At 40.6% G+C, this 27,744-nt stretch overlaps 2 protein-coding genes across 2 annotated transcripts; both read right to left on the bottom strand.

The window, feature by feature from the left end:
* Window positions 1-523: 523 nt before the first annotated feature.
* On the bottom strand, window positions 524-16,701 carry ASAH1 (N-acylsphingosine amidohydrolase 1). Its single transcript, XM_082282397.1, has 14 exons — window positions 16,569-16,701; window positions 11,308-11,354; window positions 11,026-11,116; window positions 9,694-9,780; window positions 8,674-8,752; window positions 7,694-7,768; window positions 6,799-6,844; window positions 5,341-5,485; window positions 4,125-4,179; window positions 3,842-3,923; window positions 3,123-3,254; window positions 2,764-2,887; window positions 2,020-2,076; window positions 524-1,355 (listed from the first exon to the last, which is right to left on the bottom strand). The coding sequence occupies exons 1-14, from the start codon at window positions 16,656-16,658 to the stop codon at window positions 1,266-1,268; spliced, it is 1,200 nt and encodes a 399-aa protein (XP_082138523.1). The 5' UTR covers window positions 16,659-16,701; the 3' UTR covers window positions 524-1,265.
* A 3,257-nt stretch (window positions 16,702-19,958) lies between these two features.
* Window positions 19,959-26,251, bottom strand: FRG1 (FSHD region gene 1). The gene is made up of 9 exons (XM_082282689.1): window positions 26,160-26,251; window positions 25,779-25,846; window positions 24,806-24,928; window positions 23,796-23,853; window positions 23,505-23,619; window positions 23,020-23,124; window positions 22,202-22,293; window positions 21,061-21,171; window positions 19,959-20,139 (listed from the first exon to the last, which is right to left on the bottom strand). The coding sequence occupies exons 1-9, from the start codon at window positions 26,219-26,221 to the stop codon at window positions 20,103-20,105; spliced, it is 771 nt and encodes a 256-aa protein (XP_082138815.1). The 5' UTR covers window positions 26,222-26,251; the 3' UTR covers window positions 19,959-20,102.
* Between the last annotated feature and the right edge of the window lie 1,493 nt (window positions 26,252-27,744).

Here is a 27,744-nt window from a genome sequence, read left to right as displayed (position 1 = left end):
TTGAATTCCTGGCATAATGGGAATATGAACAGCACTTCTTTCCTAGGGAGGTTAAGAAAAGATTACAAGGGAACCACTATAAATACCAGCCCCTAAGCTCACTCTCTAGTGTCTTCTCTTTGTGTGTTAGAAAACACAAGAGCTGGAACTGTAAACTACTCCCAGCAATGCAGCCAGTGGCACAGATGAAACTACTGCCTCCTACATTATCTGCTTCCTAGGATATTAGGCTGCTACTACTTCTCTCTAAAGGGCCTTTCTTAACTTGAATTCCAGACAATGGTGTAATCTGACTTGGCTTCCTTTCCCCACTTTCAAAAAAACCAACCAACCAAAATCCTCCCCAAACAACCCAATTACCCTATTATGACAACAGCTTTAGCTACCAGTTTAAAAAATCAGAAGAAATCACTTTTTCAGACACTGTTAAAATCAGTCTATTTAGAAATGAAAGTAGTTTATGCTGTGTGGTATCTATCATGCATGATGTCTTACACTGAAGTATGAAATGAGTACGTGTGTACTTTGGTCACAGAAAGCCGTTTTTCTTTATTGTATTTTTTTGAGACAACAGAAAAACCTGTATTAAAAAACAGGTAATTTGTTAACAGGCCAAGAAAGAGCTTCAGCAAAAGAGCTATAAATCAGTGGCAAGACATTCTTGGCTCAGATCTTCTTTTAGATATTTCCCCAAGACCTTGCTTCTGTGACTAAATATGACACTTGGTAGGTTATTTTATAAAAGGGCATATCAGACATATCCTCATATTATACCAGAACAACAGCAATTAATCTTAAGTGCTTATGAACGGATAACATAATTGTATTGTCCCAGATGGTCTTCTTATATCCAGTTCTTTTTGATTGGTAGGTGCCATTATAATTTGTGTTCTTTAGAAGGATTTTAATCTAAATAAACCAAACCAAAAACCAAAAATTAACAAACCCATAACCAAGAACAAACCAAGAATACTGCCAAGACTGAAGAGATCTAGAACTAACTGCTGAACTCATTTGGCAGAAATGGCTGAAATCACACCAGACACTCATGAGGATACATTTCTTGTCAGCAGAACTGCTGGTTACAAAGCAAGGAAGTCTGCTGTGAGATAGGGTCCTTCATTGTTAGAAGCACTTTGCCATTTCTATATAGCCATTAGATTTCTGAAGAAAGGAGTTAGACTGAGTAATCTCTTTCCAGAAGCATTTTTTGTGGAGGACAGCCAATCTGGACAAGCAGCTTCCAACACAGGAGAGGTACAGGGCTACCAAGGACTGCAGGGATCTGGGCATTCCCGCAGGTAAGTCTCTGTATGGCCATTATACACCTCCATCAGCGTTGTGCACACAGTCAGCTAACAGGCGGGGGGGGAGAAGAAAAAAAGAAGATAAGTCACATTACAGGAATTAGTGAAAAACTCTCTCTGATACAGCTGAACAGTTCTACTAAAATGAGCATTTTCCTTCTTTAGTCAACAACATGTGAGTATGAACTGTCTGTGTCCTCAGTCAAGAATCCTGCCTCCACTTAACACAGGAACTAAACTTCATCATTCAAAAACTCTTCACACTCCTTCCTTCACTTTTTTTCCCTAAATACCAAAACTTAAAGTTCAGACTAAAACCTCTTGTGTTGCAAGAATAATGTGCCTGTAGTATGCCTAAATCATGAGGTGTATTAACTTGTTTTATGTGAATTACAAAGGCATAGATCACACATTAATTCTGGTTAGAAGGGTCCTCAAGATGTCTGCAGAGCAGCTGCAGCCTCAAATAAGGGCCAGCTATGAGGAAAGGGCTCAGGCTATTCAGACTTTTAAAGCTGTAGGGGCTTTGGAAAATAGCTATTCCAGCAATTACATTTTGCTGTTACAAAGTAACATGAAATTTGGTTTGTTTTTACACTCATGTTTCCACCTAAAAAAACCCTGAATATACCACTGAAGCCTCCTCCTCAGACGTACAGTAGTCAGTGCTCTGCCCCCCACCCTAAACGTCCTGCAAAAATAGAAGAATTACCTTATTGAGGACAGGCTTTGTGGAGAGAACATCATAAATTGCTGGTAGGGAGAGATTCTGAAAGAAAATAATACACTGATGTTAAAGGACATTAACCTGTATATGTAAATGCTGAGAACTAACTTCTTTACACCTCAAATAACAAGATACTGCTTTAAGAGCACAAGACCCATAACACCTTGATATCAGAAGAATGTGGGCCGCAAAAATTTGAGCAGACCAGATCTCACTAGAGCATGGCACGCTTAAGTGTGTTCGCTGCCTGAGACTGTGTGTTTGAATTTCACTGGTGTGAAACTGCCCTGGACGCACCACAAGTCTTTCTCGAAGTATCTCTAGGTGTATCCTCCTGCATATGCAGCTGCTGAAAATACTTTCAGGAAACCCACTCAGATGAAAAGAAAGCCCAAAACAAACCAACCAAACGAAAAACCCAACAAACCAAATGAAAAAGAATCCCCCCTAAAACCACCACCTCAACCCAAACCAAGAAACAAAACAATACCCCAAAAAACCCCAAACAAATCAACAAAAGAACAAACAAAAAACCCACAAACCTCCCTCATGTAAAGAGCCAGCTTTTTATAACCCAGAAGCAGAGACAAGGTATCACAAAATCATCAGCCACTTCTGTCATTATAACTGCGCTTGAAAATAACCTGAATGCTCCTGGCTGTGTCAGGTCAGTACTGTAACTTGGGAGTTTCAAACCAGCAGGATATGAGGTATTAAGAGGATGTTTACCTCTTGTGTTGTCTGGTTCAGGCATTTCATTGCAGGTCCTCTACGATTATCCAGTACCAGTGGAGGCTTCCAGCGATCGTAGTTTGTTTCTAACACGTACCACGTGCCCTTCTTGATATCAAGGCTGGAAAAGAGGTCTAAGTTTGTGTTTTGCTTCTCTAACTATATACTAAGTACACATATACAGTATATAATAAATACAGATGGATTTTTTTTTTTAGGTTTGCTGTAGTGTTTTTCAATGACGGTAAAGAAGTGAGCTCTTGTACAACAAAGTCACAAGGAACAGAGCACGCAATTATTGGTAGAACCTGTCCTCTTCTGAAGACTCAGTCAGGTGTCAGGTCAAGCATACTCACTCCCAGATATCCAGAGCAGCTGTCCTGGATCGAGTTATCACACACCCTTCTCCAGAATTTTTTCCTCCCAGAATAAAGTAAGCTGGAGCCAGCAGTCTTGTTTTTGCCAGTCTGTCTTTTGCATCTTGGTAACTGTGGGTAAGATAGTGTTGGACTATTAAATGCTATAAATGGTTCAAGTACTGAAGAGCAAGTTTCACAGACCTAGGGAAAGTTTGGATAGTTAAGCCTTTCTTCCCCTTTCATGCACATATGAGAAGACAGGATCACCATAGAGGAACACATTTAAGCAAAGCTTCTCTTCTCATTTTGTACTTGAAGTGCGATTGTTTAGAGGTGCTCTTTGCACTTTTTCCACACTTAAAACATGAACAAAATGATGACATACTGTGTCATAGTCCACTGAATTAATTTATTGCATAACAGCTTTGTTTCTGCTTACTTCGTATGATGTACTAGTACCTGTTGGATGTGCTTTGATGTAGAATGCTTACACATTTAGATACCAACAGGCTCATCAGGAAAAAAGATATCTGAGAAAAAAATTTGAAGGATCATGTGTGATGCCTTGCCTCCTGCTCCAGACCAGACCTATTTAATGTTAAGGTCACTAGGAAGGTATCTGTGTCACTGGATATTAAGCATACATCTACAGTATTCATGCTAGTTGAAAGCAAAGCAGATTAAAGGAGCATAATATTCAGAGGGAGAGGGAATACCTTGTAGCATTCTCTAATACTGTTCTTGTAAGAAAGCCCATCCACATACCATCTCTTCTACCAAGAAACCATTCGAAGATTCCTGCAAAATATCACTGTTACAGTAATTTGTTTTCAGATGGTTCACTCATGCTATTCTAACTTTCACAGCTGGTTTTTAAATGAGCTGTGTTTATCTTACCCATCTGCAATCTTTTCACCATTTGTGTGCCTGTTTATTGAGGTAACTGGTATGTCCCCTGGTATTTGTGCAGAAATAATGAAAGAAATGAGCATTACTCACCTACATAACCACCATCAAGACTGAAACGCTCATTCATTGTCAGAGTGAACAAGTTCTGAAAAGCATTAAACAAGCCAACCTTCAGCCATTGCCAGCCCACGAGTACCAGTAGTAAACAGGAGGCAGCATTGCAATTTATATGTCAACTGAGCTTCTTGTTTGTTAAGACTCTTCCCTTTAAGTAACAGACTGCAAGATCAAGCTCATGTAGAGAAGAGCCTAACTTATCACGGCTTGAGTAAGTAGAAATGAATTTTCTGACCTGGAAGAGCAATCAGCAAGGCATGCTTTTAAGCTAAGCAAGTCAAGCCTGTGGCCATTTTTTCCACTGAATGAGCAGTTTTCCTTTCCCTGCTGTATGTCACCTTCTTCTCAGACCTCTGAGTACTATTCCAGTTTGAAGGCATATTTTTAAGTCCCAGTGTTAAGTACACCCTGATATGTTACTGCTATTTGCATGGGCATGCAGCAGCACACAGTCCATGTTACTTGGAACACGGAATTCAAACTCAAATCTCAGCCTTCTCCAACAAATGTTTCAGACAAAAACTGAATTCAGCTACACTGACTATTTTTTAGAATGGAATCTTCCCAATGTATTTGAGCAGAAGACAAAAATAAATGGATACAATGCAGGGATTTATGCCAGAAATGCTCTACAAGAAAGACTACCTATAATAGAAGATAGAGCATGTAAAAAAGGAGAAGTTGTGGTAAGCTGGACACCCTGATATAGTTCTGTACTGATGGTTATTAAGATGTATATAAACCCCAGATTTCAGCTGCCTATTAAATAAAAACCCAACAAAAAAATCTTAAAATGTAGGACTGCCTTTTCCAAGACAGATTGGAGAAAGAATTAAATAGCACAAGTGTGCTGTTTCACCCCTTGGATCACAGCAATAGCTATTAGCCAGCAAGAAACTCTAACCACTTCAGCACTTTGTATTCACTCCTGTTTATATTTGAAATTCAATGCTGTTTTTAAGAACTGTCTAAACAGAAGCATTTCATTTAGGCAATCTCCTTTCACAAGGAAGGGTGCAGCACTGTTTTCTTTTATCTGTCTTCAAGTAGCTATGCTGTGCACCAGAACAATTGAGATAATTTATTAAAAAACATCCCAAGGCAGAGCATGAAAGCAGAAAAATTTAAATCTTAAAGGAAAGTCTGAAGCATTTGTAATAAATTGACAAAGCTCCATCCCCATACTTACTGGTTTGACTCCAGACACCATGCCTATGTATCCTGCAAAATTTGTGGACTTGAACACTGTTTTGTTGTTCCTCTGAAAGTCCAAGAGTACCACCAAAGGCTTCAGTTCCCGGGTTAACGTCCAGGAATTATTTTTAACATCCCACCTGCAGGAGACAGTACAGCACTTGAAACTTCCCTCTCTCAGCTGTTTTTAAAGCTTCCCTTCACAGCATGCAGACATCCTGTGTGCGATGCCTGTCCTCTGATCTTCCTCGTGTCTGCCAACATCACTGCTCCCTAGTTACCTGAGCAGCACCAGCAAGGAACAACTAGGAAGTCTATATGCACAGGCAGGCAGTGAAAAGAACTAAGTTTTGTTTGAACCAAGAGCACATATATTGCTCAGAATTAAACAGCACCATCATAACAGCTGGTTTGTTTTGAACACATAACTTTGTTCTCTACCTGCTAGCAAAGGGAGCTACAGGTACTGCCTCTGATGCCAAACCTCAAATTCTTATTTTTCAAAGGCAGAAGAGAAACCATGTACTACTGGATTTGCTCTACATGAAGGAAAATATCAGCTCTAGTTTGCAAAATAAGCCAGACCAGTTTGTAGGCAAGAGGTTGATAAAGAGCACTTAGCAGACCGTTAAACTCTCTGGAAATAATCCAGATTCTGGGAGCAGCTTTAAAGTTTCCTTAGTTTTCAGGAAGCATGTACACACTATTTCTGACAAGTGAGAGAAGTCCAACACAAGCCAAACCAAGGGACAGGTGGAGTCACAGTTGACAACACATGAGTTTTTGATAGGCAGGTAAGAATTTTAATAAAGATGAACATTTAAATTCCAATTGTGCATTGAGCATCATCTGGATGAGTGATGTTACAAAATATACTGGGGTAATAAAAGCAAACGCTGAACTACCTGATCATGGGGTATGAAAGGAGAACTAATGAGTGCTGGGCAACAAACTACAGAGTTTGTATGGAAAGGATGAATGATGCGAAGTGCCAGTGGAGCACAGTACAGTAACGGGGGGAGGAGAGGGGGAAGGAAAAAAAAACCACCTTAAAAATGCCAAGCCCCAATCCAATCCCCATTTCAGTGCATACATTAAAATTGATGCTTCATCCCATCATGTAAAGAACAACATCTATTGTGCCTCAGAGATCAGGTTACATGGGCCATTCTTTGGTTTGAGACAGTTTGAACTGGAGCTGAGAAAAAAAGGTTAAGTAACACAAAACACAACTGTTCTTGATGCACTTGGGGCAGTTTGACATAAGATCAGCAGAACATCCCGATCTTTTCATTTTAGCCTTTTTTCACAACACCCAATGGAGAATTACTTGTCACAGTCATAGCAACATCCAGTTCATCACTTAGACTCAAAGAATGCATGTAGCTATTTCAAGTTCAGCTCGGTTTTTCTTTGGGTTTAAAAAAAAAAAGTCACAAGTTTAAGTACTTACCCTAGGAACAGTCCAAAATCCAAGTTCCTGGCATGGTACAGTTTCCCTATACAACAATAAATAAATAGATAAATAAATACAGTTTTCTAAAGAAATAGACAAATTTCAGCTTAGAAACCCAAGAAAGGAGTAAGCAGGCAAATACCTGGGAAAGTAAGCAAGGAAAATAGCATTCTCTACTTGCCCTTTTCATAACCACAATACAATGATGGGGTTTTTTTGGTCAGAGAAGTGTTTTGCCATAACTGAAAACAACTGATCTTGCAAACTGCTGTCCAACTCATATTCAAGCCTTTCCATATTATCTTAATGCAATGGCAACACCTTGAGCTTCCTCTAAAAGTGAGACATTTGGAAGCCCTCTGAGAATCCTTTAGAAACTTCCTAAGCTGGAACAGGTATAGACAAGGGCTGCAGAACTAAGTAGGAGAATGAAAGAGTTTCTTTTCTTCTCTTTTCTTAAAAGAGACTGTCCATTTTCTTTACCACCATACACATGCAATATCTAGAAACTAGATACAAAATCCTGCATGGCACTGAGAAAGTTCCAGATGTGTAGCTGGTGTTTCTTTTCCCTAGAAAAAGGAATATGACCTATTAAAAAATCCCCAACCAACCAATCACAAAAAACCCATTATCCAACAAAACCAAACCCAAACCATCTTTGAAAGTAATTTTGTCCTTTTTTTGTCCTTTTAAACCTAAGAGACTTGTGAACTCTTATTCCCTTTCTCAAGAAATACCTCTTATTATCAGTCCTTAGGTATTATTATTACCTTTTACTCTCTTTACTAGATCTTCTTGCCTGCAGTTGAGGAGGAGTGTATTTGCATAATTGAGGCAGACCCTCTTCTACATAAAAGGAAACTGTTACCAGTATTTTGGATTGCATTACCTGTTTTATCTTCTGCCACTATTGATGTACATACAGTAAAAATTTCATAAAAAATGTTAAAAATAACGATTTCCCCTAGAAAAAAAAAAAAAAGAAACGAAGTTAAATTGAAACTTGCCACGAACAGAAAAAAAAATGGTTAGAAAAAAGCATACTGCAAAGTTCAGTATTCTGTAATATTTCTGTTAAAAATTTAAATTTAAAACTCCTTTGATCTTTAAAATGACTGATTCAGCAAAATCAAGAGCTTCCTGAAAGGCAAATAGAAGGATCAGAATCCCTTGACCTTCTGCCTTACCATGTACAAAGCTGACAGTCATTGCTACTTCCTCCTCTGGAAACTTCAAAACAAGCTATAAAATTCACTTTAAAGAAGAAAGCTGCTGTATGTACCACTAATGCCACATAAGAGCTGCTGGCTAGCAGCAGGTGTACTGCTTCTGTATGAGGGAAGCAGTGCTAACAGGCAATGGTCCTTCTCTGTCTCAGTTCTGGAGGAACTCGGTGCCTACTCCTCACCTGGAATGGCATTCTTCTGCAGGAGGTACAGAGGGAAGGCAGAAGGACATGGCAAGGACCACAAGGGAAAGACAGCACAGCAGGAAACTGAGCCTTGACTTCTTTATATGTCAACAGCAGACACACAGCTGAGTGCAAAACCAATGTGAATAAAGGATTCCCTCAAATTTTGGTGCACAGGAGCTGAGACTTCCTCTAGTTCCTAAAACCTAGGAGTGAGAACTTACAGCTCTACAGACAAGTCCCAGCCTGATAAAAGGCTTAGGTGATTTATTGCATTCTCCTCTAAAACACTGTTGTTGTTTAGTGTGAGATGTAATTTATTGCTTTAACTACTTAATTAATGATTAGTTAAAGTCACAGATGATTAGAACTAACTGCAGATTGGTAAACACACTAATTTTAAATGAATCTGTATTCCTAGCTTTCCACTATGATAATACAGTGTTGGAAACTGTTACCCAAAGGAATCCCAGATGAATTTGCAATCCCTTGGAGTTCTTCATTGAAAGGATAAGGAAGCGTGGCAGTCAGATGAGCCTGAAAGGAAAAGTTTTGTACGATACATGTTTAAATTAACACTATTTTGTTACTTATAACAAACGTCTCTTCAACAGGCACATTTTTCTCACAACTACTGAGTGTTTAATTTCTCTGCAGTCTGTAGAACTTGAGGATGTTTGCAGAGTCCTTGGAAGACAAGTACATACTTAAGGAAAGAAAACTCTCACTCATCAAAACGCTGACGTGAGCAATGGACATGAGCACAGTCTCTCTTAGCAGGAACAGATGGAACAGAGTGAAGTAGGACTTGTATATATTAAAAGCTCAACTGCAGTGGCACTCACTGTCAGTATTTATGGGCAACCCTGACCTTCACACACTGGGATGGCAACCTATAAAAGCTGCCAACCCCACTCAGGCACACAGGGATATGTTGTAACCAAAAATGGGAGAGAGATCTCACCTTTTGCTGTCTCTAACCCTACACTGCTTTTCCCTGTTCCATGCCAAAGCTTACTTTAATCAGAATCAAACTGATTTTTAAGGTGAGGCCTGGTCAAAGCTGTCCCTGTAATCAGACATTTATCACAGTTTTCAAAACCTTATTTTACTCTACTGTTTAAAAGAAGTGGAACATGGTAAAAAAATTCAGTCAAGTGTTTTTCTACAGTAACTAAGTCTGTAGCATATTTGTCTAGTGTTATTAATCCAAACTTAAAAAGATCTTAGGAAAAATTAGAGGAGGAAGAGGGAAGAGATGTGCATTTTTTGTTTGATGGTTTCAGAGTAATTCAGAGCAGACAAGAAGGTAAAATTTCAGAGTGACTCTTTAAAATAGCATTTTATTCTGTTGTGGAAGTGGAATTAAGAACTTGTAATTTAAGAACTTTTAAAGTTCTTAATTGTCAGATTTAGAAGCATTCTAATTCCGTAGTCAGAGCATACAGTAATAAAAAAATTAAGCTGAAAATACTTACTATTTTGTTATCCACTATGTCAACAACTTTGCCACTGGGGAAGAAGGTATTTGCTATATCTTTAATATTCTGGACCACAGTCTTCAGCTAAAAAGAGCAAGGTCTTTTATTGAATAGAAGATCTTAAGTGCAAGAATTGCTAGAATACTAACAGAACTCCACGACAGACTTGATAAAATCCTCTGTTGAGAAAAATAAATACTTAAGTAAAGTGCTAAATGTCATGTTCTTGGTGAGAAAAACACCCCCAACTCCCCACTAGAATAATTCTTCAAGCTTTGTTCAAGTAACTTTCTAGATTAGTTCCAATGTGTCCTTCTACCAGAAACAACAAATTACAGGAAAGTCATCCTCATCTTCTTCTCCTTTGATCAGATTTAATTTAATACTCTGCGTTCTGCTATCTTTCAAAATGTTAATTTCAAGCTCTTTGCTTAAGCACTGATGTTTCTGAAGACAAAAATACTCAATAAATTTCTTATTAAATCACATGCTTTCCATTTGCAAGATGTCAATGTTGCAAATAAGAGTTCCACTCCATGTGATCTAACTCCAAAGTACATAAGAGATAAAACTCTTCAGAATTTGAGGTGAAACCTGAAGCTTCCAACACCCACTGGCTTAAATGATATTTTTAAAATAAATATTAGCATGTAAGCAGAATTCATCTGGCTTTCAGAGTGGAAAGGCCAAAGTCATCAGGGATATAGCAAAAAGCCCTAGCCTTGTTTGAGAAATTAAAAAGTGCTGAACTGAATTTTCAGTGATCTTCAGAACAGCTGTTTTAAGTAGTTTGAAATAGGCTTAAATATTAAAAAAATTATTTGTGCTATGTAAACACCAGTGCTACAACCAGCATTCTTGAAAAGGGCAGTAAGTTCTTAACTTCTCCCTTGCCATTTCATCATCTCATGCAATATTTTGAGAGAAGTCGGGAGGTGCAGAGAAGGGATGCTGCCTCAGTTTCACTTCAGTTCACCAAGGCTGTTTCTTTGGTGTATTCTTCCCTCTTCATTCTGCATCACTTCATGACTAAGGAGATTTGATAAATGAAATGGCACACACTTGTTTATGGCACCCTCGTTTTTACACCTCTACATCCTAAACACCAGTGTCTCTACACTTAATGCTGCTAGCTTAAGTGTTAAGCAGACAAAAAGTTTACTCAAGCAAGTATTTTAGACTGGAATCATATTAAAAAAGTCAACTGGAAACATTATCCCTTTCAGATAGTTTTAGCACATGTATTCCTTTTAAAACTTTTCTCAAAATAAAAGGCTATGTGCTAGTTTTATATCTGTTAAACCTCAGAGCAAGCTCTGCATTTCTTACCTCTGTCTTTTTGTCACGCATCAAGTCATCCCACCTTTTGCTGGGAGGCAAGTCAAGATTTATGACATATGTGGGTATATTCCCTTTGAACCTGAGAGACAAACATCAGAGATCAAATTTAAAGAAGGCTCTGAAAAAACAGTTGACAAAATAGGTCTTCCCACCTGTAACCAGCATTTTGTAGACCTGCATCAGGAACAAGTTTCAAGAAAAAACCCTGTTCAGACTTGCAAATCACAACTTCTCTACAATTTGCTAGACAAGTTGAATCAGATTACTTACGTTGGTCCTGAAGGAGGGTACATTTTACTCCTGCACTCTTCTCCATACTGTAAAGACAGTGAAACATTGCTATTTAGCTTCTTTGTTAAAACACTATTATTCTAGTAGACTTAGTTTCTAATTAAACTTTTAGGACTAGTCAGTTAATTCAAAGTCTTGGGACTTTGGAAAGAGGAAAATAGAAAAGGAGGGACTAGCACCAACTTCACCATGCTGTCTGACAGACCTTCAGACAACTTGTCTAATGTAGTCCAGGGCAAGCAAAAGGGTATGATAAATATACAAACCGTACATATTTTCACTCTGTGTGATTTTATGAAGAGCACTTCAAATCATATTCTTTATACAAGTTCAGGAACCTCAGATGTCAGTATGAACCAGTCTGTTCTGTTTGTCCAATTCATAATCCCATTTTACAGCGTCATTCCTAGCTATGTTTAGTGTTAAGATGCACTGTGCAGCTGGGGCAGGGAAAGCGTAATGAGCTCTTGGCAATCCCTCAGCCGGTGGAATAAGCTGTATGGCACGACTTTGGGTTCAGCATGGACAAGTGCTGCTGAAGTGGTGCTAACATTATGGGGGGTGCAATTCAACTAAAAAAATACACCTTCATTCCTGTGAGCATGGCTAGCTACAAATCAAAGTTTGAGAACAATTTTAGGCATACTCCAAGTGAATGCAAGGGTGTTTTTCTATCCATTACATAAAGCATGCATATAAATATATAAACATATGCATATATATGCCACAATTATAATACTATGTTTTACCCCAGTGACATACAAGCAAATGCCTACTGGCCACCCGCACTTGTGCTTCAAGCTGGTCGAGAGCAGGCCAGATTTGGTCCTGAAACTACGTGAGAAGTTCAATAAGCGCCTTAGAGCATAATATATCTCACTAGGAAAAAGGAAAGGTACATGTGCTGTTCTGGGAGCCTGTAGAAAAGCTCCTAAAACACAAATGTTTGGGAGGCACAACAGAAACAAAAATATGATGTAATCCTTCCATCACTTCCCTTCCTCCCCACCCTTGATTTCCCGTATTTATTAGTCTGTATTAATTAGATTACTAGTGTGTCCTTACAATGCATTCTGGTTCCAGTGAAAACTGTGACAACATCTCCAGCACCTATGTAACTGGGACAGAGAAGTTAACTAATGTCAATGTTCTCTTTGGGCTAATCTCATTAGCTGTTTTTAATGCATTAATACAGAAAACACATTGTCTTACCCAATGCCACAGACTTTAAACACTGGCCTAATTTGTTACAACTGGAAACAGCAATTATAAATTGGGATGGATTTCTGTGTGTTACAATGTTAATCTCTTTCTACTGTTTCCAGCTGCTGGGAGAAAGCATGAGATGAATGTTGGTTTTCCAACACATGAAGTGGAGGTATAGGACCAGAAGCTATTTCCTAGATTTCAGTGCAGTGCAGTTATAGACTTTGCACAGCTAAAACAGAATGCCCAAGACAAAAGGCCCTTTAATTTTCAAAGTGAAGAAGTATCAAAACAAGGAGGGTAGGAGGAATATCACATGACTAATTAGGCAACGAAAGTCAGAGGTTTTGTGCAAAGCCAGACAAATGCTTAACAGTACTGATGCAACTGTCTTGTGCAATTTTCCATCCTGCAATACTAAAATCCATCAGAAGAAAGTGACATTACATATACATCCTACTGCAACGGATGCACATATTTGGATCTTCAGGAAATACCTCTCTCAAAATGCATTTCCTGACAGATAAAGCCTCTAACAAAAAAGTTATCCAAAGTGGATGAGAGTAGAGCCCATGCTCACAGAGAAAACAGTGGCACCTGTGCAAAACTGATTTCAGAGGATTTTAAGCTAAAGGTGCTAAACATTATGTCACTCCTGGCATTTTCCCCTGGGATTTTAATCCTGTATTCACAGCTATTTTTATCTTCTGAGTGCTTTGCAGCCTGAGCCACGAAAAAGGTGAGGGAAGCAACAGTTAAAGGGAGAGAGAACAGAGAAAATGTTCCCACCTTACATGTGGTATTTTTAGATTTCTCACCTGTCTATGTATAAAGCAAGGTAAAGAAGCCAATAAGTCCTAAAATAACCTGTACATCCTTCAAAACTGCTAGCATTAATTGAGGTATCTGAAGAAATCAGAGATTACTGTTTCTTTAGGTTAACTATTATATCATAGAATCACAGAATATCCTGAGTCAGAAGGGACCTGCAAGGATCATTGAGTCCAACTTGCGGCCCTGCACAGGACAAGCCCAAGAGTCCCACCATGTGCCTGAGAACACTGTCCAAATGCATCCTGATCTCTGACAGGCAGTGCCTGACCACCCTTGGTGAAAAACCTTTCCCTAACAGCCAATTTAAACCTCCCCTGGCACAGCTTCAGGCCATTCCCTCAAGTCCTGTTGTTGATCAGCAACAGGAAGAGATCAGTGCCTGCCCTGTGCTTCCCCTTGTGAGGAGCTGTAGACTGCAGTGAGGCCTCCGCTCAGTCTCTTCTCCAGTGAGAACAAGCGAAGTGACTGCAGCAGCTCCTTGTATGGCTTACGCTGGCACACAGGCAGCAATTTAAAAAGATATCAAGACAATTAGAAAACTAGAAAGCTAGAAATGGCTTTTTTTACACGAAGTTCTAACATGGAACAAAAAAATTGTTATCTTTTTCAACCAGCTAAAGATGAACTGCAAAGCTTTCTGAGAAGGTTAAAAAAAAAAAAAAAAAAGACATGTAAAGAATTTTCTTGCAGCAGCAGAAAAACCAACAAGCACTTTTTATAACCAGAGTGGAATAAGCAGCTATGAAGTTACTACTGTGGTCAGCAAGTTTCTCCTCTCTGCAGAGGCTTGAGACTGATAGAAGGACAATAAATGCTGTCCAAGAAAAGCAGGAGCATCCTTTCAGCATGACAGAATCACTTTCCGTTTCCAGTGTGACAAGCCAGAGGTGGTCCCCTAGAAAAAGCCACTGGAAGTTGGATCCAAACAGCAGGTTACCACTATAAATGTGCTTTTCAAACGTGCATTGAACCCCCTAAGAGAAACATGGATATTCTTGAATGGAGATTTAATCCTCCCTTTGTTTTGCTCTTTAAAATCTACTGTTACCAGTAGGTTGCATATTTTGATTATCTTATATACTGCCGACTTTCAAATTGAGACGTATGTAAGGACACAAAAACAGACACGCAGGAGCACTGGATCAAAACACTACCAGGAAGATAACACAGTGAAGGAGAAATAGAACACGGTATGGGGAAAGATGGAAATAAAAAGTGGATGTAGCACAGAAGATTTATATTTTGACTGATTGTATTAAAAAAAAAGTGGAACAGAAACCAAATAACTAGCAAACAGTTAAAATGATTTGGGTGAACTGGAAAAAAAAAAAAATCAAGTAGTAACAGTTACTATTGACTGCAGTACAGAAAATTAATGCATGGTTTAATGACTGCCAAGTAAATATTTTGACACCTAGACTGATTTCGTTAACATGAAATAGGCTGAATGTAGCTTGTCCAATCTAAGGAATACCAGCACACATTTTATTACCCTCAAAAATATTTTTGGGGCAGACCATCTCTGGCATCCCTCCTTAATATTTATATATTTTATATTTCTCAACTTCCGATGTAAAAATAAATATAAAATTACCTCTTTGAGCTATTAAATGTAATTCCATAGTTTAAGGACACTGCATTCAGTCTCTTTCAGTCAATCTGTTATATTCAGCATCTTTTGGTCTATGAACTCTGTGATCTAACACATTGTTCTCTCTGCTCCTCTTCCCTCATGGGATGATGCCAATGCAACACTCTTGTGCTGCAGGAGTCCCAATACTGTTCACCTTTCTGAACACAGAGGTTAAGAGTATTCTTTCAGTACTGAAAAAACAGTGACCAAGACAATTTAAATCGCAGTTTGGACACAAAGGTCAGCAAGGTTCAGGGGGCCTCAATGAAAGCTAAAGGGACTGAGAGCCTGCACCACTGAGATATAATTCAAGGCACCTATCTTCTGTATTCTTTGTTAATGAGATTAACCCAAACAGTGGCAATTAGGAAGAATTCTTCAGCAAATTATGCATCCCTCCATCTCAAACAAAAATTAAATATCCAAGCCTAACAGCTGGCTGCACAGCAGCACAATCTGCAGCCCAGACACACAGTGGATATTGTGCAAGTGCAAAGATGTACCAAGTGAAATCAAATGCAAATCAAGATCTAATGCTACTACTTTGCTGACAGCTGGCACTTTCTCCTGTAACTCCACACTCTAGAATACTTTTGGCTAAAATTCTGAAGGTGTTTTAAGCTGGAAATAGCTTATAGTATTGGGAAGCTGCTCTTGGCGGGTAGGATGGGACTGGGAGAAGAGAGGGGAGAGAGAAGAGCCCAGTCCTGTGTAGAAAAGACACTAAGCGAACATGGGCCATCCAGATGCCCGCAGTCCCTTCCTGCAGGTCTCCCCTCTCACAAAACCCATACCAATTTTCCTGAAATCAATGTAATTTGCTAGAAAAAGATCAAACACTAAAGAATAAAGGGTGTACTATATTCCTAAAATATTTAAAAATAGATTGAAAAAAACATTTTGAAATCCAGAGGTATTTAAAACCAATCCTCTTCACAGAGGATGGGGAAATTCAGGAACTTCAGAAGAGATGAGAGAACGCTTCGTTGCTTCAGGAATAAAAAATACACCAGGAAGCAAGAGCAGCTGTTTACATACCCAGGAAATGGAAGCCAGCCTGCTCCAAACGACTACCCCCGCCCTCCCAGCTTCCCAATGCCACCAAGTTATATATTTCATTTATTCAGTTAAAAAAACCCAAACAGCCGAAAGAGCAAGAAACGACACCTAAAGCCCTCCCCTCGGGTGAACTACAGCAAATACACTCAGGAGATTCAGAGCCGTGCGTACTTTTAGCAAGCCCCTCTGAACTTTCCTTCTGGAAATCGCTGCTGTGGTGTGACAGGGCAACGCTGACAGTACAGACCCGCACGAAAGCGAGCGCAGCAGCAAGGACTTGCAAAACACGCCGTGGCACAGCCCCTCCCGCCGCCGCGGCCGCGCCGCTCGCCACAGGAGCCATGTCCGCGTTCGGGAGCCCGTGGGCGCATCCACACGCCTGGATTCAGAGGCTCGCCCGGCCTCCCGCGTCGGGAAGGGCGGCAGCGACCGCATCACCCCCGCCAGCCCCGGGCCGATCCGCTCCCGTCGGCCCCGCTCCCCCCTGCCCGTTCCCCGCCAGGCTCACCGGGTCCGGCGCCCGGGCGGGCTGCGCCAGGGCGAGCAGCGCCAGCGCCAGGGCGAGCAGCGGCAGCAGCGCCCGGCCCCGGCCCGCCATGGCAATGCCCGGCTCCGCTCGGCGCGGCGCTCCCCGGAGCGGCCGGCACATGACAGCGCCCCGCCCGCCGGGAGCGGAGCGCGGCCCTCCGCCACAGCCCCGCCCCGCCCGGGCAGACGCGGCAGAGCGCAGCTCACGCTCAGTCGCGCTTCCACGAAAGGCAACTTCCGCACAGGGGAGTCTGAAATAAAACCGCCTCTCTTTGGCAACACTGAGGGAAAACCCGTGGCACCAGTTTTCAGTTTGGCAGTACTAGGATTTTTAATTACTCTGTATCCTGCGGAGGTTTTAGGCAGGCTGTGTGGCAATGAAAGATGTCAGGCAGGCGCGTTCTTAAGAAAGGGTTTTTCTCCATCTTGCGGCTTAGGAGTGCAGGAAACGGGCAACTGGGGAGACAGACTAATGAGAAACACGGGGCATGAGATGCATCCATCTACAAGCGCCCTGCCTTCTAATTATTATTTAAATGGTATCTCTTTCAAAGAATTGTGGAATGGTTTGAGTTGGAAGGGACCTTAAAGACCTAGTTCCAAGCCCCCTGCTATGGGCAGGGACACCTTCCACTAGACCAGGATGTTGTAATATCAAGTACAAACCAGCAGCCCAAATTAGGTCATTTTAGTATGACCATTATCATTTTAGTGTGAGCAAATGAATGTTTCATGAGTGTGTACATCAGCAAGGGTTGGTGGAAGCACCATGAAAAAGTACTCAAAACCTTCCAGGATGCCTGTGTTTTAGCTTGTCTCATGTGCTCTGTGCAGTGCCTAAGACATGTCACATGTTTTTAGGCACACAGAAAAGAAGTGATGCAGTCTTTAACATCATGACTTAATTGCCTGTGCAATTAACTCTCTTACAAAACAAAGTGGGGGTGGCAAGAAAAAGAAGGGAAGTCCTTGGCAGAAGGTAGATTGGAAAGCTGCATCAAACTGCAAAAACTAAGAGACAGGAAAGGATAAAAAATGTACTGTAGTGTGGGAAAGCCTTGGGAGGAGGGCATGCAACAGTGTAGGAAGGAGCCAGCTCAGAGCAGAAGCTGGGAATTGCACGGAGCTTTAGAGACCAAGGCAGAAAAACATTAAGCACTAGTGAAAGAAGATACAGAACCAATCTGTGGATTTAGAAACTGAGGAAAATTACAGTGTAGCAGGATAAACTTTGAAATTTTAATGGGAGTGTTCTTTAAAAACAGGAGATCAGGCAGTTTCTATAGGGTCTGGAAAATATTTTCAGTTGAAAACAAATACATCTAAGACAATAATCCCATCTTTACTTCCAGATATCTGAATATACTATTATGGGCTATGGTAAGAAAGACTCTGATTAAGTTGGTCTGATTAAGTTATTTTTTGAACATCTGCAACCCCTTTTGCTCATCTTTTATATCCGGGGCAGACAGCATTTTAGGGAATTTACTATCTCTGTCTAGATGCTTTATCATCTTCTGTACATTTTTAACAGGAGAAAATAAACAATGACTTTGGGAAATTAAAAACTCTTTCCAAATGCTCTCAAGACATAATGATGCCATTGTGACATTATGCAGTGTACTTTTTTTGAAGCCTCTTTGTGCTTCTGGTTTAGTTCTTTCACTGGTAAAGAAATTCTCAGTTTAAGAAAGTTATCTTCCAGCACCAGTCACCTTCTCTGACTATGGCTATTCTACTGTGTTCCTATCACAATGCCTTGGCTCCAGGGCCCACACCAGTACCTTAGGCCCTCTATTTAATTATCTAAGTTTCTTCTGTCAATTTTCAAAAACCTAAGAAGGAAAAAGCTTCTTAAGATGTTCAATTAAGTTGCTAACTGTACTGACAGCTGGTGTCACTGATATTTAGCACATATGTCCACCCTTCTGCTCTCCCATACTCATCTAACCAGTACTGTATTAGCACTCTCCAGATCTGTTCCTTCCCCCATAGGAAGAGGCTGCCCAAATTACTTCCTCCTTTTCCTCTCTGTTTCAACTAAATTAAAGCTCCTTGTGCTAACACTACTGTCAGGACGTAGTATCTTCAAGATGACTCCATGAATACCTCCATTGGGAAAACATCCAAACAGACTGCTTATAGCAACAGTTAAAGACAGACACTGATCTTCAATGTTTTGTTATACCTTTGACTTCATTTTCTTGGGACCAGATTTCCAGTGAATTCCCCAGATCCCTGTTTCTGTGCTATCTCAGAACACCTTTTCTCAAGACTCTAGTGCATCATTAGTCCCAACACGCAGGGCAACTCCATTGCTACTAAAATACCCTCATTCTCTGCAAGGCTGCCAGTCCCTTGCCAGTTCTAATACTTCCTCTCCTGCTCAGGACAGTCTCATTTCATTGGCTCTGCCATTGCTTTTTCCTTCGCTTACTCATCACTCTGTGACAAACATGCCTCTCAGTTCTATTTTTCCCTTACTATCACTTATAGCTACTTGCAACACACTGTATTCTCCTATTTACACTAACATGAATGAAAAATTCCCTTTCAGGGGTAACTCTTGGGCCCTTATTCTGCTACTGAGCAGTCCTTTCAGCACCCTGCCCCACCAGAGCATAGATTTCTGCCTTCCAGGTGTATCCGTGTTTGAGTAATCCTTTTTGTGGGTTCTACCAGGCAAGCTTTTATTCAAACAACATATTCTTGAAAGAAAAACAGATGCTGTAATATCAGTCTACTTCCACCATCAGCATTCACTTCAAGTGTATTTAAGATTCACAGTGACTGTGGATCAATGACAAGTGCAATGAACTAGCAATAAATAGTTACTGTGGCCCACAGCCTGCTCCTTGCAGTGCTGTCTTTTTCTCAGTGATTCTGGGAGTAGTTCTGGCAGCAGGCCACTTCCAGGACTGCAATATTCCAATGGTTTTTGTACATCAGTCACATTTCTGGGGAGGGACACGTAGCGTGGTACCTACAACAACAATTAGTTAATGAGCCCTAATCCCCAGTCCTAGACCAAACTAAGGAGCTTTGGAGAAAATAACATTTTTTTCTCCCTCTCTTCCATAGCAAAACTCACAGCTATGCTGCTTTTTTTATCCAAGAATTCCTGACTCTGGCCAGGAACATTTGCGAACAATCATCTATTTATTTCTAGAATTTGTCCTAAAGGCAATTAAAAGCCAGGGAACTTTCTCTCTGGACTAAATCAGTGTACAGTCTGCCTCCCAGGGCTTCAGTTATATGGCAGATAGCTTACCACTGTTAATGGATATACCTTTAATTTTTCTTGGAGCCATTCTCTTAATACAAGCCAAATATTCACAAGTGATACAGCTAATAAGATTTTACAACTGGATTATTAATATTTCAGAAAATTTTAATATAATTCTGAAGATACTTAAAAAATGCCTTAAATAAAAAAAACAATTACAAAATATTTTACTCATTTTCAATTTGATGCTGCCATCAAAGCTGCAGAAGAAAATGGACCAGCTGGATGTCACTTGCAGTATCTGTCTGCTTTCACTTTAGCTCTCCTGTATGGGAAGAGTGAATGAAACAAGGTTTAGATTCAGACCAAATACAGTTACACCTGGGTGTTTTATCTCCTCTAAGTGTTGAGAATGCATTGAAAGCAATTTTTCTTAAACTTTACTTCAAAGCACATAAAAAAGCCTAACAACACTTTAGATTTGTTAATTAACTTTGTTTTCCTAGGGAGATAGAACTGCAGTGTCTAAAGGTAACCTCGACTTTCCCTTCAAATCATAATGATTGCGCTTTGTCTCCTCTGAGAAACGGAATTCAGATTCAGTGTGATCTGAAACTGACCACCTGTGAGAGCCCTGCAGTGTTCTCATATCACTTTCAATTATCAGAAATAGTTTTCTGCATTCCACTGACTGAATTAATGCAAATATTTATACTATACACTCATGTAAAAGGCTTTAAAAATCCAAGACAACTTCTTTAGTCTCAGCTCAGGGGGAAAAAAAAGTATTCCCACTGGATAAGATGAAGACTGTCCTTAATAAATGCTCTTTCTCTTTAAAATGCAACTTCTGCCTCTCCAAAATGTGCTGGTACCATAGGTACTGAAAAATGCTAAAAATTAGCTCAATTTTTGTCATTAAAAACATCAATCCCTCAACAACTCTGTACTAAACAAACTGAACAACCTAGTTAAAGATTTCCAAAAGAACTAATAAAGATTTCCAAAAGAACTAATTTACAGGTAAATTCAAACCTGCAAACTTCAGCTAAAGAAGTGAAAATCTAGATTTAAAAAAAAAAAAAAAAAAAAAAAAGTGGCAACCCCCAGGACTCAAGTACAACACTCACCAGCAGAAAAATGCTTAGGAGCCCACCCCCCTGAAATCTAGCCCTCTTTTGTACCTCAGGTTTACTGTAAGTCCATCTCCCAGTAGTTTTTTAATCAATACATTATTTCTAAGTACCTGTCAAGTAGCATTTCATGGAAAGTGCCTTCTTTCCTGGCTTTTCTAAGGGCTTTCGTATCTTCTTTGCTTATTTTAAGCTTTTTGTCTTGAAAACTTTGGAATTTCTTCCTGTAAGGGGGAAGAAAAATAGTAAAGGACTGAAACTTCTTTAAAATTTTGCTTTTCAACACAACAGCTGCGGTAAGAATCTTAGCTCCTATTAAAACAGCAGATAACTGACCTAATAAAATCCAGCAAACCATCCCAGTACTAAGGTAGCACTAAGGCTTCTGTAGGTGAAAACTATTCAGGTTTTATTTTTTTAGCAGTTTAAGTAGGAATGAGCCCCTATGTGACTAGCATGAAGTGGTTACAAATTCTGAAGAGCACCTTCTTCAACTACTAGCATAAGAAATCAGGGAGCAAAAGTGTACTGGATGTAGCTGCAAGGTGTTGACTGTAGGGAAGCTGCAGGGCTTTCTCTATGAGAAAAGGCCAGGGGCTGCCCTGTGCTGGACAGAGCTGGCTCTCAAGACATCCACTACAGGACACAGGCAAATCCATCAGCAAAGCTAGTGGCACCTCTATGAGGACATATTTAGGAAAAGGCAAAATGCCACACAGGCAGAGAAGGTAAAAAACCCTAAAAGTGCAAAATGGCAGTGTGAACATCAAGCACAGAGAAGGAGAGGAAGGAGATGCTTTAGGCACTGGATCAGATATTACCTTCCAGCCCATGAATAAGACCATACCAGAGCAGGAGAAAAGTGGGAAAGGAAAGGAGTGGCTGAAAGAAACCACTGTGTATTGACCCATAGCTCATCCAGCTTGAAGGAGCAGGTGGAGGAGTCTGGAGTGAAGCTGAGCTTGGGAGATGGGAGAAGGAAAGGTGATGCTTTTAATTTTTGTCTTTCAGCCTTAAACCATTTAAAAAGAAATAAATTTAATTAATTTTTCACAGTTAACCCTGGGACACTATCTGGTACAGAATGTCTCCTTTATCTCAATTGATGAGCTTTCTCATCTTGTTTTCTTCCCTTGTCCTGCTGAGGAAAAGTGAATGAAAGGCTGGATGGGAATTTGGCCCTTCCACCAAAGATGGCCCTAATTAGAAGTGAAAAAAGGTACTTGAGTCTGTTACCAGCTCTAAAGTACATACACATAATTGATTTCACACTGTTTAACATTTCCTTTGTCTTCTTGTGGAACTTCATCTTTCTTCTTAGCCTCTCTTTCAGCACAAGTACGAATCTAATAATTGAAAGAAAAAAAGAAAAAATAACCAAAACACAATAGAAACCACCTGGATTTTAAGAAACACAAGTTATAGGTTAAACATGACTACATATCCTTCCTAACAGAATGAGAGTCACAGTGACTTTTCAAGTCCACAGTTTTCAAACTGGTCAACCAGAGACAACTGCAATGAAAGTAAGAGCTGCCCAAAATATGGGAAATGTTAAGTGTAATCCTTGATACTATGGTAAGACATAACTACCTTCATCTCAAAGGAGCACTATTACAGCTCTTAATTTTGGCAGGTACAATTCAGAGATTGACTTAAAAATGTTATTATTCTGACTCATTAGACACCTATCTCTATTTGGAGAGACACATGTATTTTCCATGTTCAGATAAAGTCAAGATAGTCTTTTTAGATTCTCTTAAAAGATCTCCCCTTCTGCATCATTCTGGTAAACCCTTCTCTGTCCCCGATTTGGTCATAATTCCTCTCTTCTGTCCCAAGCTGTTTAGAACTACCTGGAAGATCACACAGACTCTTTTGTCCTCCTGAGTGGTAAAGTATCTTATCTCTACAGGAAGTACTGAGAATTTAGGCCCTTTCTTGTGGCCGTATCACTTGACAGCTTATAGGATGCAATTATAACTGTATTAACAGGAAATCATAGCACACAGACACCTGCTTATTTGAGTATTCCTGCCAATCCTGTATTAATTGTAGAAGTTATAGATTACCTTAATCATTTCTTCTTCCCCTGCAGTTTTGCTTTTGGCTTCTATGTCCCCCTCTTCATTACATCTAATAAAACGGCTGTTTGCTGCTAGTAACGCCATTTTCCTCTGCAGAAATAAAATCACAATATATTTTAAGTGTTACAAGGTTGTATATAATCCTTGATTTATAACATTTATCCTCTACAATACACCAAAAGTCTCTGTAAATGTGTTTAGTTCTTTTATGCATGGATACTTCAATAGCTAGTCACCAGACTTGCTGGCTCCTTCATTTTTAAGATGCTTATAGCTGCCAAAATGCAGCTACTGAAGTATTTAAAAAGCTTTCAATAACACTAAATGCATTGCAGTTGGAAAATCATAACTTACAATATGAAAGAGATTGCAAAAAGCTTTTACTTCACTGATAAAAACCATCTACATAGATCAACTCAAAATACAGTCAAACACTGGCAACATCAAATGACCTATTTCAAAGAGCTTACATCTTGGAAGACAGGTTCCCATTGCTCTCTTGATCCTATTGCATCGGAACGTCCAACAACAAGTCCGTCTGAATTTATACCAAGATATTTGCCGTAACCAGACTTGAGAGCAATCCTCAAAGAGAAAATGCAGGAAAACAATAAAGTGTTTTTAATTCACGCAATTCACAATATCCAACACATCACAAACACATTTAGTAGTAGACAATATATTTCACATGGGTATTAAAATGTGCTCTCACAAAATCCAAAGGTAACAAGTATCAAAACTTGAAACACTATAGCAATTACCTTGTATCAGACAACTTTACTGCTGTAAACTGTTCAGGAGGACTAGGGCCTTCATCATCTGAGGAATGAATTTTTCATTAGTTAAGTACAAAGTATAAATGTAAAACATTTTAGCCTAGTAATACTGCAGTATCAAAGAGAATTAAACATTGACCATTCCTAAATACTATGGAAAGTATTTATTTATTTAAAAATTCCTTTTTGAGCATTCACTTTTAAAAAAGCAATGCAGGTGCTCATTTATATTCATATATTTAAAGTGCCTAAAACAAGACACAAAACAAAGAGATCACTCTGTAAAGAAATTTATAGTTGAGAATGTTTTGTAATTCTCCTGGTGGCTTTGAAAACATTAATCTCCTTGTAATGTTTCTTCTTGCATAACAAAATGCATTATGGTTCAGCTATGGTAACTCAACTCAGTATTCTAAAAGCTACTAGCTTCTCCATCCCCCAAAACCAAAACAAGAGAATTATGGCCAGTGTTGCTTTGATCTCACCCTGGAGATGAAACACACACACTGTCAGGGTTCCAGAACAGTGCGTGTCAGAGTCACAGCTCTCAAACTCAAAGAACAGGCTAATTATCCCAGCACATTAGTAGTCCTCTTGTGCAGTGACAAACAAGTATATTAAGAAAAGGATGCAGCAATAAGCGTTAAAACTCATCTGCCTTCAATTTCACTCTTCAAGTGACACCATAAACATTTTATAAGTTTTAATAAAAACTATACTGCTTTTTATCCAGCAAGTGGTATGGCCTTTAACAGGTCATCATCTCCAGTGCAGTTCAATTTATTACACACATAAGCCAGCATGAAACTAGATGAGTGAAACTGATTGGTAGTCATTAGGTTTAAGTCATCTGCATGCTCTGGCTATAATTATTGCATTTTTTGTACTGAACTGGTTTTAGCTGTAACACTGGTTGCCTTGAAGTGATGCTAGTTCTATGCTTTCAGGCATTTCATTATTAAAACTTTATTACTTTCAAATTGCCTGGAACAAACCTTTATGTGGTGCTCCAAGTGTAAACAAGCCATTGTCGAGGGCATGGATGTAAGCTCCTTTATCCATTTCTATAGCTATAGTTCCTGTAATTTCACCAAAATTGCTGACAGCCCACCAGTTTCCTGTAATACAAAACCATGACAGTTTATTAACAGAGTAATCACAACTTCTGATTACAGTAGCACAAGAGATTATACTTCCATGTCTTCTCTGGAATTTTAAGTTCTAAAGATAAAAAACTGCTATCTAGCAACCTTTGTGCATTATGTTATAGTCCAGAGCCAATTTAATGGTTTTGCTGCTGCTGCTTCAGGAGGTCCTGCTCTTCTACCTGCTGACATCCCTAGTTACAAGATTCTGTGCTGTAGCCCTTCTTTGTGTTAGTCCACAGACCAAGCTGTTTCACTCAGCTGATGCAGCAAAGAGACACCCTGCAAGGAAAATATTTTCTCCCTCTGGATCAGTCTCCTGAGTTTTGGGGTCATATCCATTTATTAGATTCTCCAGCACAACAGAAACAGAAATACTGTTTCATCTTACTGTTAAATACGTGAGCTGTAATCCTTAGACTTGTTGTTCCAACCAATCTGGGTTTGAACATTTGACTCTTACAGAATTCTTCCAAAGCTAAAGGTAGTCCTTCCCATGTGCACAACTTAGAATTACAACTTTAACATTTTTTGAACAGTAAAATTTTCTCCTTGTATACTGTCTTACAGATATCTCCTACCTGATTAAGATAATAGTACTTTTATTTTATTACTTATAAAAATCTGAATCCGTTCCATTGGTGTCACAAGTTCCATCTGGAATCGAGGAAGATTCCAATATACAAATAGGATGTTGTGGAAAACAGTTATACACTCTGCAGTGGTTAGACTTGCTTTACAAAGTCCTATAACCACCTCTTTAGCTTCTGCCGCATCCCCTACAGTTTCCACACTGTCACATAACTTCTGGAGAGCAGCTCACCGACAATATCGAGCTGCTCTGCCGCATCCTCTTCCCTTTTCCGTTTCTTTTCCTTGTGCTTTTTCTTGCTGGAAGGGGAGATGCAAAGAAGTGAGAACGAGCCGCCGACCCGGCCCTCGCCCCGCGCTGTCTCCCTCCGGCACGGCCTCTCGCCCAGGCCCTGCGGGAGCAGGTCCCTGACCCCGGCCGGGAGCCAGGGGCTGCCAGCCCGACCCCCCTGCCCTGCCGCCGAGCCCCGGGGTGTCCCTGCCCGGAGGGAAGGCCCGGCCCGGCCCGGCCTCACCCCCGCCCAGCCCCTACATCAGCCCCGCCGGGGGTCCCGGCCCCTGCAGCCGCCGCAGCGCGGAACAGGGCGGGCGCGGCGGGCAGCCCGCTCCTCACCTCTTCTCTTTCGACCCTTTGAGGACGAGCTTGGTGGATTTGACGCAGGAATACTCCGCCATGTCGGGGGACGAGCAGGGCGGGCGCACGGAGCCGGCTCCGCCCCTCGGCCGGGCGGGAGCGCTGGAGCCGCGGCCCTTCCTCCGCCCTGCGGTGGGCGGGACCGGCGGCAGCGGGCTGCGGTGGTCTCACGTGCGGGGCGCAGGGCGCGGAATTTGAGTGGGAAAATAGAACAGGAAGAGTTTAAAATTACATTTAAAGAGTCTGTCCCTAGGCACCTTTCCCGTCCAAGTCTGGCTTGGCTCCGTGAGCGCAGTGCCTGCGCTTTGCAGGACTGCTGGCAAAGAGCGCCAAGGAACGAAGAACCCACGGCATCTTCTACAGCCCGTGCGTGCGTGGGTATTGTAAAACACGTGGGCATCAGCAGAGCCCTCGGACGTGAGGGCAGTAAGGCCAAGGGCAGCAGACCTTGCCTCTGGCAGGGTTACACGGGAGCGGGGTACCTGGATGTGCTGGTGAAGGAGTAAAAGCTTCAAGGCACGCCTGTGAAGACCAGATGGGGAGGGGAGATACAGCTCGTAAGTCAGCCAGCTGTACCATGCTAGGGGTGAAATGAGGTATGACATTTTTTTTCCCATCCTGTTAGTCACTAGGTATTCCACAGAATAAAATCTATCTCAAGCTTCCCCCTTGGCGCGTAACAACCCTTTTCTCATATTAACTTAGCACCTTCTTAACAGGTACCAATACTCTTCCCTTGGGGAACAGCCTTACTAGCACATGTGTGAGTAGTGTACCAATAACAGTAGCAATTAGTACTTAGTCTTCAAAAATGTTGTTCCTACTTCACACTCATGGGAGGGGATTCGTGCCCAAAAAGTTACCTGTTGATTATATTACCTGGTTAAATGAAAATTACTATCCCTACCAAGGCTTGTTGTACATGTTTTATGTGCACGTACAGAGGTGTTCGCATTGGATTGCTTCTTTTTGATAGCCAAGTTCATTTCCTATATATGCTTGCAAGTTTTCAGCATCTCAGAGGTATCTTCTACAAGTAAGAAATGAGAGTCTCATACATAGTTATGTCAAGGCTTTTAAAGTCACTGAAAGCACGGCCAGTTGATAAAGCTTGACTCCAGAGTTGGTGGATGACTGCAGGTGTCTTCCACAGATACTTTGATTGGATCCAGAACCCTGCCTCTTCTCACCAAAATGCTTTGAATTTCTCTCTGCATGCCTAAGATGACACTACCTCGGATTGTTATTTGTGAAGCTGGAATAGTTACACTTGCCATGTAAAATGAAAGCAACAGTAATGAACTTTAAGGAGGTTTTGGCAAGTCCCCCATTTTGGAGCTTTGGGGGCACTGAGTTTGACAGCAAAAGCAGCACCTCAATCAAGCTGCTGGTCCAGGTAAGTTCAGAATACTTTTTGTGTGTGGCTGTGTGTTGGATATGCTACTTTCCTGCCAGTAAGTAGGAAAGTACCTACACTCTGTAGGGTTCTCTTTTATGTTTCCATTTGTCCAGGAGCTGCTTATCCATGCATGCATTCTGACATTTTTGCCTGACTTTCTCTTTG

Source organism: Coloeus monedula (assembly GCF_965178545.1).
Source record: "Coloeus monedula genome assembly, chromosome: 5".
Lineage (NCBI taxonomy): Eukaryota > Metazoa > Chordata > Aves > Passeriformes > Corvidae > Coloeus > Coloeus monedula.
The sequence above is the reverse complement of the archived record's forward strand: the minus strand, read 5'-3'. Positions and strand labels throughout refer to the sequence as shown.

Coding starts and splice junctions, on each gene's coding strand:
- ASAH1 (XM_082282397.1), bottom strand. CDS start 16,658: ATGGCGGGCCGGGGCCGGGCGCTGCTGCCGCTGCTCGCCCTGGCGCTG. Junction 11,355..16,568: donor CCGCCCGGGCGCCGGACCCG/GTGAGCCTGGCG, acceptor CTGTCTTTACAG/TATGGAGAAGAGTGCAGGAG. Junction 4,180..5,340: donor TGGTGTCTGGAGTCAAACCA/GTAAGTATGGGG, acceptor AATGCTTTTCAG/AACTTGTTCACTCTGACAAT.
- FRG1 (XM_082282689.1), bottom strand. CDS start 26,221: ATGGCGGAGTATTCCTGCGTCAAATCCACCAAGCTCGTCCTCAAAGGG. Junction 23,854..24,805: donor ACTTGGAGCACCACATAAAG/GTTTGTTCCAGG, acceptor TTCATTCCTCAG/ATGATGAAGGCCCTAGTCCT. Junction 20,140..21,060: donor CATGAAATGCTACTTGACAG/GTACTTAGAAAT, acceptor CTTCCCATACAG/GAGAGCTAAAGTGAAAGCAG.